This window comes from Artibeus jamaicensis, unplaced genomic scaffold (genome assembly GCF_021234435.1).
Source record: "Artibeus jamaicensis isolate MK-2021 breed Jamaican fruit bat unplaced genomic scaffold, CSHL_Jam_final contig_648, whole genome shotgun sequence".
NCBI classification, from domain to species: Eukaryota; Metazoa; Chordata; class Mammalia; order Chiroptera; family Phyllostomidae; genus Artibeus; species Artibeus jamaicensis.
In genome coordinates, this window is record NW_026521912.1 from 528611 (window position 1) to 541832 (window position 13222).

The 13222-nt window shown below is 54.6% G+C and overlaps 1 protein-coding gene across 1 annotated transcript; it reads left to right on the plus strand.

Annotated features, from left to right (window-relative positions):
* Positions 1–501: 501 nt before the first annotated feature.
* Positions 502–13222, plus strand: GRM6 (glutamate metabotropic receptor 6). The gene is made up of 11 exons (XM_037132330.2): positions 502–828; positions 1053–1628; positions 4097–4313; positions 4584–4719; positions 5311–5465; positions 6622–6762; positions 6864–7064; positions 8576–8721; positions 8805–9428; positions 11756–12067; positions 12762–13222. The coding sequence occupies exons 1-11, from the start codon at positions 685–687 to the stop codon at positions 12957–12959; spliced, it is 2850 nt and encodes a 949-aa protein (XP_036988225.2). The 5' UTR covers positions 502–684; the 3' UTR covers positions 12960–13222.

Below are 13222 nucleotides of genomic sequence, written 5' to 3' on the forward strand. Positions count from 1 at the left end.
GGCTCCCTCAAGAGCTTCAGGAGGAGGGGGTCTGATCAGTAGGGCAAGCTGGCCTGTCCCCTCCTTCCATCAGAGGTATGTGGGCTGGTGTTTTCACACTACCTGGGTGCAAATCCTAATGCTGACACACCCCAACCATGTGACCTTGGGCAGATCACTTAACTACTTGGGGTCTCTAATTCCTCATCTGCAAAATGGGGCTATGGTAAAAGTCTCTTCTTTGCAAGGTCATTGTTGGTGCGTTAAGCAGAGTCCTTGCTAATATTAAAGGTTGGCTTCCCCCGGTCGCTTTCTGCCCAGCCTTGTTCTCCCTCTTCCTGTTCAGGTCCACACACCTCACTCAGCCTGGGCTCCTTTCCTCTTCAACTCATCGGTTTACTGCAAGGTTTTACAAGGAGAAAGTTGGGAAGTGCCTTAGGCAGCTGGAGCCAGGAAACTGGTGGCCAGGAAAGACCAGAAGAGAGGGAGAAAAGGATAAAAGAGGGAGAGATAAATAAAAATTGTCAGAGAGACACAGAAAGAAGAAAGAGAAGGGAGAAGGAGATAAGTAGAGGCAAACAGAGAGAGAAACCGACCAAGAGAGAGAAGAGCAGCTGTGTGAAAGAGACAACCCGAGAGAGTCAGGTCAGACACACATCCAAAGACAGAACAAGAGCAGACCCAGGGAGTAGGAGAGAGGGGAGGATGTGGAGCCAGTTCTGCGCACAACCCTGGCTCGGGGCTGAGGCGGGTCTCTGCTCCCAGGGAAGCCTCTCAGCCTTCCCCACAATCCTTAAATCCTCTCATGATTTGCGTCTGTCACAGCTGCATCCTGACCCGACAGCGGCGGTGAGTGTGGCAACAGAGGGGCGTCTGGGTGTGTGCTAGGGATGGGCCCCAGGCAAAGCAGTCCAGAACAGTCGAGAAGGGGAAGGGCTGGCACGCTGGAAACATTGGTCGGGCAGGGGACCCAAGTGATAAGATTCAGTAGGTGTTGAGAGCCGGAGGGGGAGTGCGGAGGTAGGTTCTGGATAGGCTCAGCCAACAATCATGGCGCTCCTCTCTCTCCCTAGGCCCCAAGGCTCGCATTTCCCCATTTCTCCCGGCAAGGCGCAGCCGGCGAGCCGATGGCTGGGCCCCGGAGCATCCTGGAGCCGGGGCTACTGGCGCAGCTGATGCCAGTGCTGATGCTGCTGCTGGCGTGGGGGGGCGCAGCGAGAGCAGCGGGCGCAGAGGGTTCCGTGCGCCTGGCAGGCGGCCTCACACTGGGCGGCCTGTTCCCGGTGCACGCGCGGGGGGCAGCGGGCAGGCCGTGCGGGCCACTGAAGAAGGAACAGGGAGTGCATCGCCTGGAGGCCATGCTGTATGCGCTGGACCGCATCAACGCTGATCCCACGTTGCTGCCCGGTGTGCGCCTGGGCGCCCGGCTGCTCGACACCTGCTCGCGTGACACCTACGCGCTGGAGCAGGCGCTGAGCTTCGTACAGGCGCTGATCCGCGGCCGCGGGGATGGCGACGAGGCAGCCTTGCGCTGCCCTGGCGGCGTCCCCCCGCTGCGCGCAGCGCCCCCCGAGCGCGTGGTGGCTGTTGTGGGCGCCTCGGCCAGCTCTGTTTCCATCATGGTCGCCAACGTGCTGCGCCTGTTTGCGGTGAGGGCGGCGGACCAAGTTCAGTGTCCAGCCCCTCTGTCCCCTTCTCTCCCTTGAAGTGACTGAGGTCTAGTCTCCTTGCAGAAATCACTCCAATTCATACACAGCTGCTTCAAAGAAATTCTGTGGGTCGGGCCAGACGCCAGCCTGAGCCAGGTCCACCCCGAGCCAGGTCCACCCCAGAACTGCACACAGCTCGCTGTGTGAATGAGGAAACCGACCTCCTGGGCCGAGGGCAGACAGGATGAGCAGGGCGCACTGGACTTTAGACCTCACTTGGCTGCTTATTCCGGTGTCCTAGTTTGGGGCACACCCTGCACAACCGTGCATGGGGGTCCTGACCCTGGACCCTGTGGAAAGCTCTGGGTGACCAGGAGCAAGTTTCTCCTGGCACCAAGGCCCTCCTGGTGGAGCAACTGGGACAAGTTCTTGGCTGCTCTGGGAGTCAGTGGGTCTGCAAGGACTTGTACCTACCTTCTCCTCTTTTTTGATCATCATTCAAATTCAATTTCAAATGCTTGTCTCTAAAGTTCTGTTAAGGGATGGCAGTGGGGTCTCCTTTCTAGAGTTCTCCCCGGCAGCGCCCTGCCCTGTCCCAGAGGCTCAGACAGGCCCACCAAAGCCCTCACCCCTTGGGAACTGTCTTCTGAGGGAGGCAGCATCTCCATTGCAATCTGAGGGGCAGTGATTTGGGAAGCTGTCTGAATCAATGATTAGGGGGCCTTTGGCATCAGAGCTGGGGGTTTCTCTGCATTCACTGGAGCACTGCTAACCCTTCCTGTCTGAGAAGAGAGGAAAACTGCTTCTAGCAGGGTCTGGCCCAGCAAGGGACTTCTGTGTCTTGAGTTTCTCTGATTATCCCAGGAGTGTACTCTGTATCAGTTCCATGATGGGCCCTTTTCTGTCATCTGCAGCCACTTAATCCCTCCCACCCCAGCTTCTGCTGGATGACAGCTTTGGTGTAGAGCATACAGAAGCACCTTCTAGTTGGCATGGAGATAGGTTGTGTGGCTGCCCAGTGTGTGTGTGTGCGGGGGGGGGGAGTTGCCTCACCAGCCTATGTCTAGTCACATTTGTGGGCTTTGTCTCCTTCCCTGCCTGGAGCTCTGGTTTCTCTTTTTCCCTCTGGGTTGAGTGCAGCATCTCAAACCCCAGGGCCTTCAGGGTCCTCATGGGGACTGTAACTGAATGAGCAGGACCCTGTGAGCCCTGGACCCCCTGCTGCCAGCCCAGCCAGGACTGAGGTGGTGCTGCACCCTAAGACTTTAGACACTGGCTAAAAATATAAATATTAAAAAAAATAAAGACTAGTGTACAAAGCTTAATTGCAGGGTCCCGTTTGGCTCCCTGGGGGCTGCTTTGCAATTTCTGGTCCAGTAGCAAAGATAAGAGTTTCTGAGTTCACTTCTCAGCCACATCCTATGCTCCCAGTCATTTTAAACCACTTTCCCTAAGGACAGTCAACCTGGAAGGCTTTTCAGAAGATTAAACCAAAGGATCAAGAGTGCCCAGAACAACCACAGTGTCCACTGGTTGTACTACAGCAAGCAGGCCCTTCTCTGCCTCATTTTCTCTGATTTCCCCTCTTTCTTGGTCTTTCTTGTTTTTCCTTTTATCTCTCCTTCCTTCCTTCCTTCTTCCCTCACTCCTTCCTTCTTCCTCCTGCTCTGCCTTCCCTTTCCATAGGTTTTCACCCTCTGCATTTTCTTTCTGTCCTGCTTCAAACAGCCCTGTCCTCCCAAGACCAGACCAGCTGCATCCTTCCAGAACCTTTTCCCTCTCCGAGCTTCACCCAGCTCCCACTGGATGCTTCCCTTGTGACTGTGTCTTTCTTGAAAATAGTTCTGATGCTCCCCTCCATCTGCTAGCTTCCCTCCCCTCGGTTCCTCACTTCTGCCACTGCCTTGCCCATTCCCTCCTGTGCAGCCCAACTTCTCCTGGGTCAGCTCAGCTCATCAGTCCCTGCCGCAGTTGCTCTCTTGCACACAGACAAACCCAGGTCCAAACAGGCCCCTGCCTCAGGCTAGACACAGCCTTGAATCACATGCTCCCCTTTCTCCCCTGCTCTTCTGTCTGATCTGCCCCTCCTGGGGCTGCCCCCACCCACACAGACTGCCCCTTTCTGTGAGATAGGAAAGGGTCTCCTCAGGGGCTGACAAGGACATCCCTCTCCAGGTCAGACACAGCCTGAGCCTGCAGGCTGGACTGTCGGCAGGGTGATGTGTGCTCCCGCTGCTCCTCTGCTCTGACACACCCTGCACAACGATGTGGGGTTTTGCCCTAGACCATTGTATGTCCCCTACTCACTAGACCCAGTCACAAGGATCAGGCCTCTCCCCTCGCCACTGGCCACTCCCACTGGTGCTCAGGTTCCCACCCCAAACTCTTCATGACCTCGCCTGCCTCCTGGGCACTCATTACTGGGATCACTAACCCTATCCACAGTTCAGTGTCCTTTCTCCTTCTAGATCCCCCAGATCAGCTATGCCTCCACAGCCCCTGAGCTCAGTGACTCCACACGCTTCGACTTCTTCTCCCGCGTGGTGCCCCCTGATTCTTACCAGGCGCAGGCCATGGTGGACATTGTGCGGGCGTTGGGATGGAACTACGTGTCCACGCTGGCCTCGGAGGGCAACTATGGCGAGAGCGGCGTTGAGGCCTTTGTGCAGATCTCCCGAGAGGCTGGTGAGCTGGGGCAGGAGGATTGGAGGCACCAAAGAGCCCACATGGGGTTGAGCCAAGGGCCATGAGAAAGCGGCACTGGTCTGTGGTGGGGAGCCTGGATAGTGTCTTCTGTGGGGAGGAGCCCCTTTCCTCTGGAGGCCTCGGCCCTGCCTCATGGCCTGGCAGGAGAGGCCCAGGCCCCTGAAGATCACACTACACAGTCACACACAGTGGCAACCCAGTGGGTGGGTGGGATGGATGAGAGCTGACTTTGGCATCCCGGACACCCAGGGGGGGTCTGCATAGCACAGTCCATCAAGATTCCCAGAGAACCAAAGCCAGGAGAATTCAACAAGGTGATCAGGCGACTCATGGAGACACCAAACGCCAGGGGCATCATCATCTTTGCCAGTGAAGACGACATCAGGTGGGACAGGTGGTGCCTTAGCCACTGTTCTTCAGAGGCTCTCCCTGAAGGCCCTGCCTTGTCTTCTCCCACACCCCCTGCGCCTCCTCCCTTCCTCCCCTCCTCCCTCTCTTACTTCCCCTCCCTACACACTGCCCCTGCTGCCATCTCTGCCTGGTGCCCCAGAAATGAGCCAGGCCTGGTATGGGTGGAGGAGCTCCAAGTCCAGCCAGGGGAACACACAAGAATACATGTCTGTTTTTATAATTCACAGTGGGGGAGACCTGTGGGCAGATCTGAGTACAGAAAATGAGCATCAGGGAAGGAACCCTGGGGGCAGAGGCAGCAGGAGGCTCTGTAAGAGGAGGGAGGCCCTCCTTCCAGGCAGCGTGAAGTGGGTTACAGTGCACAGAACAAGAGGGCAAGTCTGAGCCAGAGCCTGGCTGGACTCCTGACTGTCTAAAAAGCCCAGAGCAAGGGTCCTAAACACCCCACAGCCCATTTTTCATGATAAATGGGAGTCTGATGAGTGATGTGGAATGGGGTGAGTGGAGAGAGGTCTGTTGGAGGAAGATCTCAGGCCTTTACTGAGCCCATTCCTGCTCCCACCAGGAGGGTCCTAGAGGCTGCACACCAGGCCAACCTGACGGGCCACTTCCTGTGGGTTGGCTCAGACAGCTGGGGAGCCAAGGCCTCCCCCATCCTGAACCTGGAGGACGTGGCTGTGGGGGCCATCACCATCCTGCCCAAAAGAGCCTCCATCGATGGTGAGTGCAGGGGTGCCCTTCTACACCTCATCCCCCCACTCCATCCCTCCCCACTATTCTTCTTGGGGCACTCATTTCCCCCATTGGTAAAACCACACTGTGGTCCAGATCCCTGCTAAGAGTTCTAGGTTCTCTGGTCCTGAGATTTCAGTCAGTACATCTCTCCAAGCAGTGCTTGAATGAGCTGGCAAACGAGGAATAGCACACCCACCGTACAGGGGGAGAATTGTAAGTTAGTGTGTGTATTTTTTGCTTTGTTTTATTTTTTAATTCAACACACATATTCCTCATCCTGGCAAGGGCACTGTGATTTCAGATGAGTGGGAAGGAGAGAAACTGAGGACATGGGACACACCGTGCAGTTGCTCCAAGTAATGAGGTCTCCCCTCCCCTTAACCCTCCCACCATCCCACCTGTGACTGTCTGGAAGCAGGGTGTTCACTTTACAACTTGATGGGAGACTTCAGGGCTACCTGTAAAGCTGGGCCCCAGGCCCGGCCACTATGAGGGAGGCGGTGGTATAGACGAGGAAGGTGCCAGCAAGCAGCATGTAGCTGAGTCCACGGCTGAGGCGTGCACTATGGGCTTGTTGCTGTGCTGCAGGAAGGTGGCCTTGCCTGTGGTGGTGGCCACGATGCCCAGCTCCTCCAGGAGGAGGAGCAGCTGAGCCTGACACACCCTCATACTCTTTTTTTCCCCTTAGAATGAATTTGGTTGCAAGTGGCAAACTAGACTGAGAGTAGTTTTAGCAATAAAAGCATTTCATCACAAGACAAGACTTCAGGTTTGAGGCAGTGAGTCAGTGATGGGCTCAAAGTCCTAAGCTCTGTCCCCCCTTATGTTTCATCACCCTTGGTGGCTGTTGTGTGTTTCCATGATCGTTGCAGCCTATTTACAATATGGCTGCGGAAGCTCCACCCATTACATGTTGGCAGCAGCATCCTAACAGGGAAAGAAGGTGCACATAAAAGTCTTTCATACAGTGAGGCTCTCAGTTTGCATCAGGATACAAACTGTAGCCTGGAAGCCCCAGAACTCTTAGGCCAGAAGTTGGTCACATAGCCATTCCCAGCTGCAAAGTGAGCAAGTGGTGAAGGGGACACAGGAGAACCGTGGCTGGCTTGGACGGTTGCCACCCTTCTGCCCCTTCTCTCAGGATTTGACCAGTACTTCATGACACGCTCCCTGGAGAACAACCGCCGGAACATCTGGTTTGCAGAGTTCTGGGAAGAGAATTTTAACTGCAAACTGACCAGCTCAGGTGCCCAGTCAGATGACTCCACCCGCAAATGCACAGGTGAGAGCTACCCAGGGAGGCAAGAGAAGCGAGGGAGAAGGTGGGAGGCCAGGTTGGACATGGGGCGCCAGGCGCACTTCCTCTGGGCATCCCTAGGACAGGTGAGGAACGCATCGGCCGGGACTCTGGCTACCAGCAGGAGGGGAAGGTGCAATTTGTGATCGACGCGGTGTACGCCATTGCCCACGCCCTGCACAGCATGCACCAGGAGCTCTGTCCTGGGCACACAGGCCTGTGCCCGGCGATGGAGCCCACAGATGGGCGGACACTGCTGCAGTATATTCGGGCAGTCCGCTTCAATGGTGAGTGGTGCAGGAGCCCCTACGTGAGTCCCTCGAAATGGATTTCTCGGTGGGATCTGGAATGAGGCAGGATCAAAGGGATGGGAGAGGCAGCATGGTACAGGGAGCACCTGGGCCTGAGACCTTCTGGGGACTTGAGCCAAGTTTTGGGGACCACTTTTTAACACTCCTCCTCCCTCAGGGTCCCTACATCTTGCCCCAACTTGAAAAATGCTGATGTTAGAGAAGTTCTCTGTGACTCCTTCTGCCTGGAACCCTCAGCAGGTCTCACACAACTCTCACCCCCAGTGAGCAGAGCTCAGAGGCTTCTGGTCTCTCAGAGCAGTGCAGACAGTGGAGAGGCACTGCCTGCGGAGTGGGCATGCTGCCAGCCCAGCTGGGCCCCGCGCTGCCTGAGCACAAGGTGCCAGTCTGATGCAAAGGGCCTGGCACATGGTCAGTGCTTCTGAAAAGGCCCAGATGGACATGGCTGTGCTCATGGCTTGTGGGGAGAGACATGCTTCACATACGATTGCCATCCTTTAGAAAATTAAAATTTTGAGCCCTGGCTGGTGTAGCTCAGTGGATTGAGCGTGAGCCTGCAAACCAGAGTATTGCGGTTCAATTCCCAGTCAGGGCACATGCCTGGGTTGCAGGTCAGTTCCCAGCAGGGGATGCATGAGAGGCAACCACACATTGATATTTCTCTCCCTCTCGCCTTCCCTTCCCCTCTAAACATGAATAAATAAATTCTTTTTAAAAAAAGAAAATTAAAATTTTATTCTTCCACTAAATATTGAATAACTTTTCTCTACCAAGCTCTCTGCTAAACAGTACAACTGCATTTCACTCCAGACCAGCTGGAAGAACAAGCTTCTAAATAAATAAAGCTGATTGTTCAAAGTAGTACAAATTTCATGCCAACACTCAGACTTTTGGGCAAGTCTGAGCTCATCCTTTCACCTGGATAGTTAAGCTTTCTTTTTTCTTTTTAATGTGTGAACATACACATAGCATAAGACAGTATATTCACCATCTTAACTACTTTTAAGTGTGTGGTTTAGTTGTATACATTGTTGTGCAACCAATCTCCAGGACGTTCTTCATTCATGTTGTGAATGTGCTGCGAAGAACATGGGTGTACAAGTATCGCTTTGACTCCCTGTGTCCATTCCTTTGAGCTTATACATGGAAGTGGAATTGTTGGATCACGTAGTAATTCTGTTCAGTGTTTTGAGACCACAATGCTGTTTTCCACAGTGGCTGCGGTTTTCCTACCAGCAGCACATAGCGTTTCAGTTTCTCTGCATCCTGGCTGGTCTTGGCACTTCCTGCTGTTCGGACGGTGGCTGTCCTCATGGGCAGGAGTGGTCTCTCACTGTTGTTTTGACTGGCATTTCCCTGATGATGCTGAGCATCTTTGAGTGTGCTTGGTGAGCTCTTCCTTTATCCTGGCCGGGCCTTGGACCTCTCCAGGAGTCCTCCGGGGACAGGCTGGAGAACAGGGTGAGGATGCCAGGTTCTCCTTCCAGGCAGCGCGGGAACCCCAGTCATGTTCAATGAGAACGGGGATGCACCCGGGAGATACGACATCTTCCAGTACCAGGCAGCCAACGGCAGCGCAGGCAGTGGTGGCTACCAGGCGGTGGGCCAGTGGGCCGAGAGGCTCCAGCTGGATGTGAGTGGCCTGGGTTGAGCTCCAGGGGCAGGAGGTGGCTTGCCAGACTTGGTGGGCTCTCAACCCCTGTGTCCGGGTTGCAGGTGGATGCCCTGCAGTGGACAGGAGACCCCCAGGAGGTGCCGCCATCCCAGTGCAGCCTGCCCTGCCGGCCAGGAGAGCGGAAGAAGATGGTGAAGGGCGTGCCCTGCTGCTGGCACTGCGAGGCCTGCGACGGGTACCGCTTCCAGGCCGATGAGTTCACGTGCGAGGCCTGCCCAGGGCACATGCGGCCCACCCGCAACCGCACAGGCTGCCGTCCAACGCCCGTGGTGCGCCTCACCTGGGCCTCGCCCTGGGCCGCACCACCGCTGCTCCTGGCGGCACTGGGCATCGTGGCAACTGCAGCCGTCGTGGCCGCCTTCATTAGGCACAACGACACACCCATCGTGCGTGCCTCAGGCCGCGAGCTTAGCTATGTGCTGCTCGCTGGCATCTTCCTGGTCTACGCCATCACCTTCCTCATGGTGGCTGAGCCTGGGGCGGCTGTCTGCGCCGCCCGGAGGCTCCTCCTTGGCCTGGGCACCACCCTCAGCTACTCGGCCCTGTTTACCAAGACCAACCGCATCTACCGGATCTTCGAGCAGGGGAAGCGCTCGGTCACGCCCCCGCCCTTCATCAGCCCCACCTCGCAGCTTGTCATCACCTTCAGCCTCACCTCCGTGCAGGTGGGTCCCCAGGCTCTCAAGGTGCGGGGGCAGGGGGACCCTGACCTCCACTCAGCCACTCTTCTAGTTTGGAAATACATAGTATATGCAGCCTCGGGAGTTAGGGCCCTAGCCATCTCCTGGAAGGAGGACTCCAGTAAGAGCAGCCAGCCATTCCTCCACTTCTCCTGGAAGAAAAATGGGTCAGAAGGTGGGAGCGGCAGCACTGGAATTAGTTTCACAAACTGACCACGCTCTTCCACAACTTGGTTCCCATATACACATAGAGCAGAGAGATATCTGATGAATTTTCCACAAGCAAAGAATCTGTTTCCAGGGAGGGAGTTATTGCTGTCCAGACCTGGGGAGAGGATGGGGCCCTGGTGATGTGGCCGTGACATGGCACATCCTGTTTGTGAATGGCTAGATTTCACCACGTGTGTGCAGCAAAAGCAGATGCCTCGGGGTCTTCATCTAAGACAGCAGTACCACAGTTTTGGACATTGAGTCCATGGTCTGGGAAGCCCTGTGTGTTTTCTGTGCAAAGGGTGCTAAGAGAAAGGTGTGTGACATTGTGTGACACTGCAGAGCCAGCCCAGTTTGCAGGGCCAGTGGACAGCATGCTGTCCACTCCAAGGGGCCCTCCTGACCACTCAGTCATGCACAGCTCATGTTCATTCCCACCCACAGGCCTCCATGCATGTCATTCACAGCCAGAAGATGCTTCCTGCACATGCAGGGCATGCACTTTCTCTATCATGGCCAAAATCTCAGTAGTGCCCAGCTCATCCGGAAAAGCATATCATGCCTCTCTTCCCAAAACCCCCACACGCACTCACCCCAGCACCCCAGAGAGCTGCTTAGACTACATTCAGCACCTCTCCAGCTCGCCTAGGGACTCCCCACTTTATGCCCTCATTTCCAGAAACTTTAGACCATTCCTAAGAGGCGCACTTGAAACTTCACTAGGCTGTTTACCAAAATGATGGGTGTGCAATGGCCCCCCACTGTTGTTTCTATTAACCTCGCCTTCATGGCTGGTGCAGCCAACAGTGGCAACGGTATCTTCTGTGACTGCCTGCTCCTACACTTAGATCATTTCCTGTTACATGTGTTGGATCCTAGTTCTTTATCAGCTACTGGTGTTTCAAAATCACTGTGGTACATTTTGGTTGCTGCTCCTGCACATCATAGGCCTTGAGTTTTACTTGTCCATGGGAAACTTTGTTCCCCCATCTGGAGCCTCGCTCTAAGAAATCCTCCATGCTGCCTTCCAAAACAGTGGGCAGCATGACATTTTATTAGTCAGTCCCTTGTTCATGAAGTGGCTGCTTTTGGGAGAATCACAAAAAGGTGTTCCTTCTGGTCATACACATTATTATAAAACGCCTCTTCCCCTAGATCACACAGCCCTGCTCCAGGTGCACAGCCCCGCCTGCTCCCCCACCCTTCCCCCAGTCTAGTGCACTCATACAGGGAATGACCTGCATGGATGGTTGGCAGCCCTTCCAGGTCCCTGACTTCATACAGGTGTTTTCTTTCCTGCTCCCAGCTTCCCTTGGCTCAAGGTCATGTCCCCATCACTGAGGGAATTCAAACTCCATGTCCTCACTGTTAGGACCTGTGTCTTCCTCTGATGACCTCCCACTGCCCCACATCCCTCCCCCACCCTCTCACAACACTCACTGAGGGGCTTCTTCACTGGGGCTGCATGGTGCATTCACATGTGGTTTCATCATATCCTGTGTGATAGTTCTCTGGATCTGGAGAAGGAGTGGGGTCCTCAGGAACCAGGTTTGCCTCACTGCTCATTGGGAACAAGCTAGTGTTTCAGGTTCACAGAGTGAAGGTGAGGCTGCCTCGCTGGTGGCTGTGAGGACAGACCATCTCTGCTGGGCCTGGCCCTTAATCAGTGTTCAGGCACCACTCCCCTGCACACTGGCATCATGTTCTTGCAATGGATTGTGAGTATTCCTGTTTTGTAAATGAAGAAGACGTATTTAGGGTCACAACTCTGATTCTGCCTTCAGTCACAGCACCTGGCAGGCTCAGTAAACACAATTGGTAATGCACGGAATACAGGAAGGAGACATCTAGGAACCCCTCCCCAGCCAGTCCTGATGCTGCCAGCATATATCTCCACTGCAGCCACGCCTCTGCAGTGGACTGTGTCCCAGGCTTTCTCCTGGGTAGTCCCTCCTGCATGGTCCTCTCTTCTTCAAGGCAGCTCTCTCAGACCTAAGCATCCTATCCAGTAGGTCAGGGACCTCCAGGGGAGCCTAACTTGCCAGAGACCTCAGTTGGTGGGCAGTCTGAGTACGTCCCTGACATGACATTGTCTCCGGTAGGTGGTGGGAGTGATTGTGTGGCTGGGGGCCCAGCCCCCACATAGCGTGATTGACTATGAAGAGCAGCGGACAGTGGACCCAGAACAAGCCAGAGGGGTGCTCAAGTGCGACATGTCGGATCTGTCTCTCATTGGCTGCCTGGGCTACAGCCTCCTGCTCATGGTCACATGCACAGTGTATGCCATCAAGGCCCGTGGTGTGCCCGAGACCTTCAACGAGGCCAAGCCCATTGGCTTCACTATGTACACCACCTGCATCATCTGGCTGGCTTTTGTGCCTATCTTCTTTGGCACTGCCCAGTCAGCTGAAAAGGTAATTACATTCTCCCCTTGGTTTTGCTTCCTCATTTGTTTCCTGCCTGTCCATGGAAGGGTAGGGCTTGGTTGTTCCAAGAGCTGAGCCACAAACAGGAATGATTGCCTGGTTGCCTGATGCATTCATGTACTTAAATACGTGTTCACTTGTTTGTCTTTCCCATTGCCCTCTGTTTGTTCATTCATTCATCCATGCTTCTAATCATCGATCACCTTTTCATTCAATAACTTCTTCATATACTTTCTATCTGCTGATCCTTTCATCTATTGGCCCACTTGCTTGATCATCATTCACTCATTTATTCATGTGTATAGTAGAACATTTGTTTACTCATACATGCATTTGTCCACTCGCTCCTTTACTCGGTCTGTTTGTTCATTGGTTTGGGCGCGCGAAAACGTGTCCATTCATTCATGAATATCCTCTAGCCCTTTTAGGCATATGGACCATTTCCACAGGTGTCACTCTTAGTGAACGAAACCCTCTTCCCTCAGCCACTGGTCCACCAGAGCTATGTCACTCACCCTCCTTCCCACCTACACCAGAGCTGCCCGTGACTAGCATTTCCTAATGCCACAGGGCCTTGGCTTATGCAGTTGTCCTTTTCTAAGTATTCATCCCCAGGCTGTGTAAGGGTGGGGGTGAGAAAGAACAGGGCTCAGTCCCACCTGGTCCCTTTTCTGTGGCTCAGATCTACATCCAAACCACCACACTGACTGTGTCCTTGAGCCTGAGTGCATCAGTGTCCCTCGGCATGCTCTATGTACCCAAAACCTACATCATCTTGTTCCACCCGGAGCAGAATGTGCAGAAGCGGAAGCGGAGCCTCAAAGCGACCTCCACAGTGGTAGCTCCACCCAAGGGTGAGGACACAGAGGCCCCCAAGTAGTGAGGTGGTGAAGAGGATGGTCACTCCCTCTCTCTCCTTTTCTTTCCCCTGCATCACAATGGGAACTGGGAAGAATCACTCAGAGGAGACCTCCCAGGCGGCCATGCCCATCTGGGAGCAGCTGGCTCTGGGAAGACCTAGAACATGTGCCAATTTTATCCCAGCTTTTCTATGCATGTTCGTTGGTACCTTATTTCCTCACTGCAGACTAGACTTTCCATTAATGGTGAGGAATGGCCACACAGATGCTTCTGCTTCTGGAG

Bases quoted from the DNA above. Each gene is read 5' to 3' on its own strand.
- GRM6 (XM_037132330.2), top strand. From the start codon at position 685: ATGTGGAGCCAGTTCTGCGCACAACCCTGGCTCGGGGCTGAGGCGGGT. The intron at 7,065-8,575 runs GTGAGTGGTGCA...TTCTCCTTCCAG, and splicing joins TCGGGCAGTCCGCTTCAATG to GCAGCGCGGGAACCCCAGTC. The intron at 12,068-12,761 runs GTAATTACATTC...TCTGTGGCTCAG, and splicing joins CTGCCCAGTCAGCTGAAAAG to ATCTACATCCAAACCACCAC.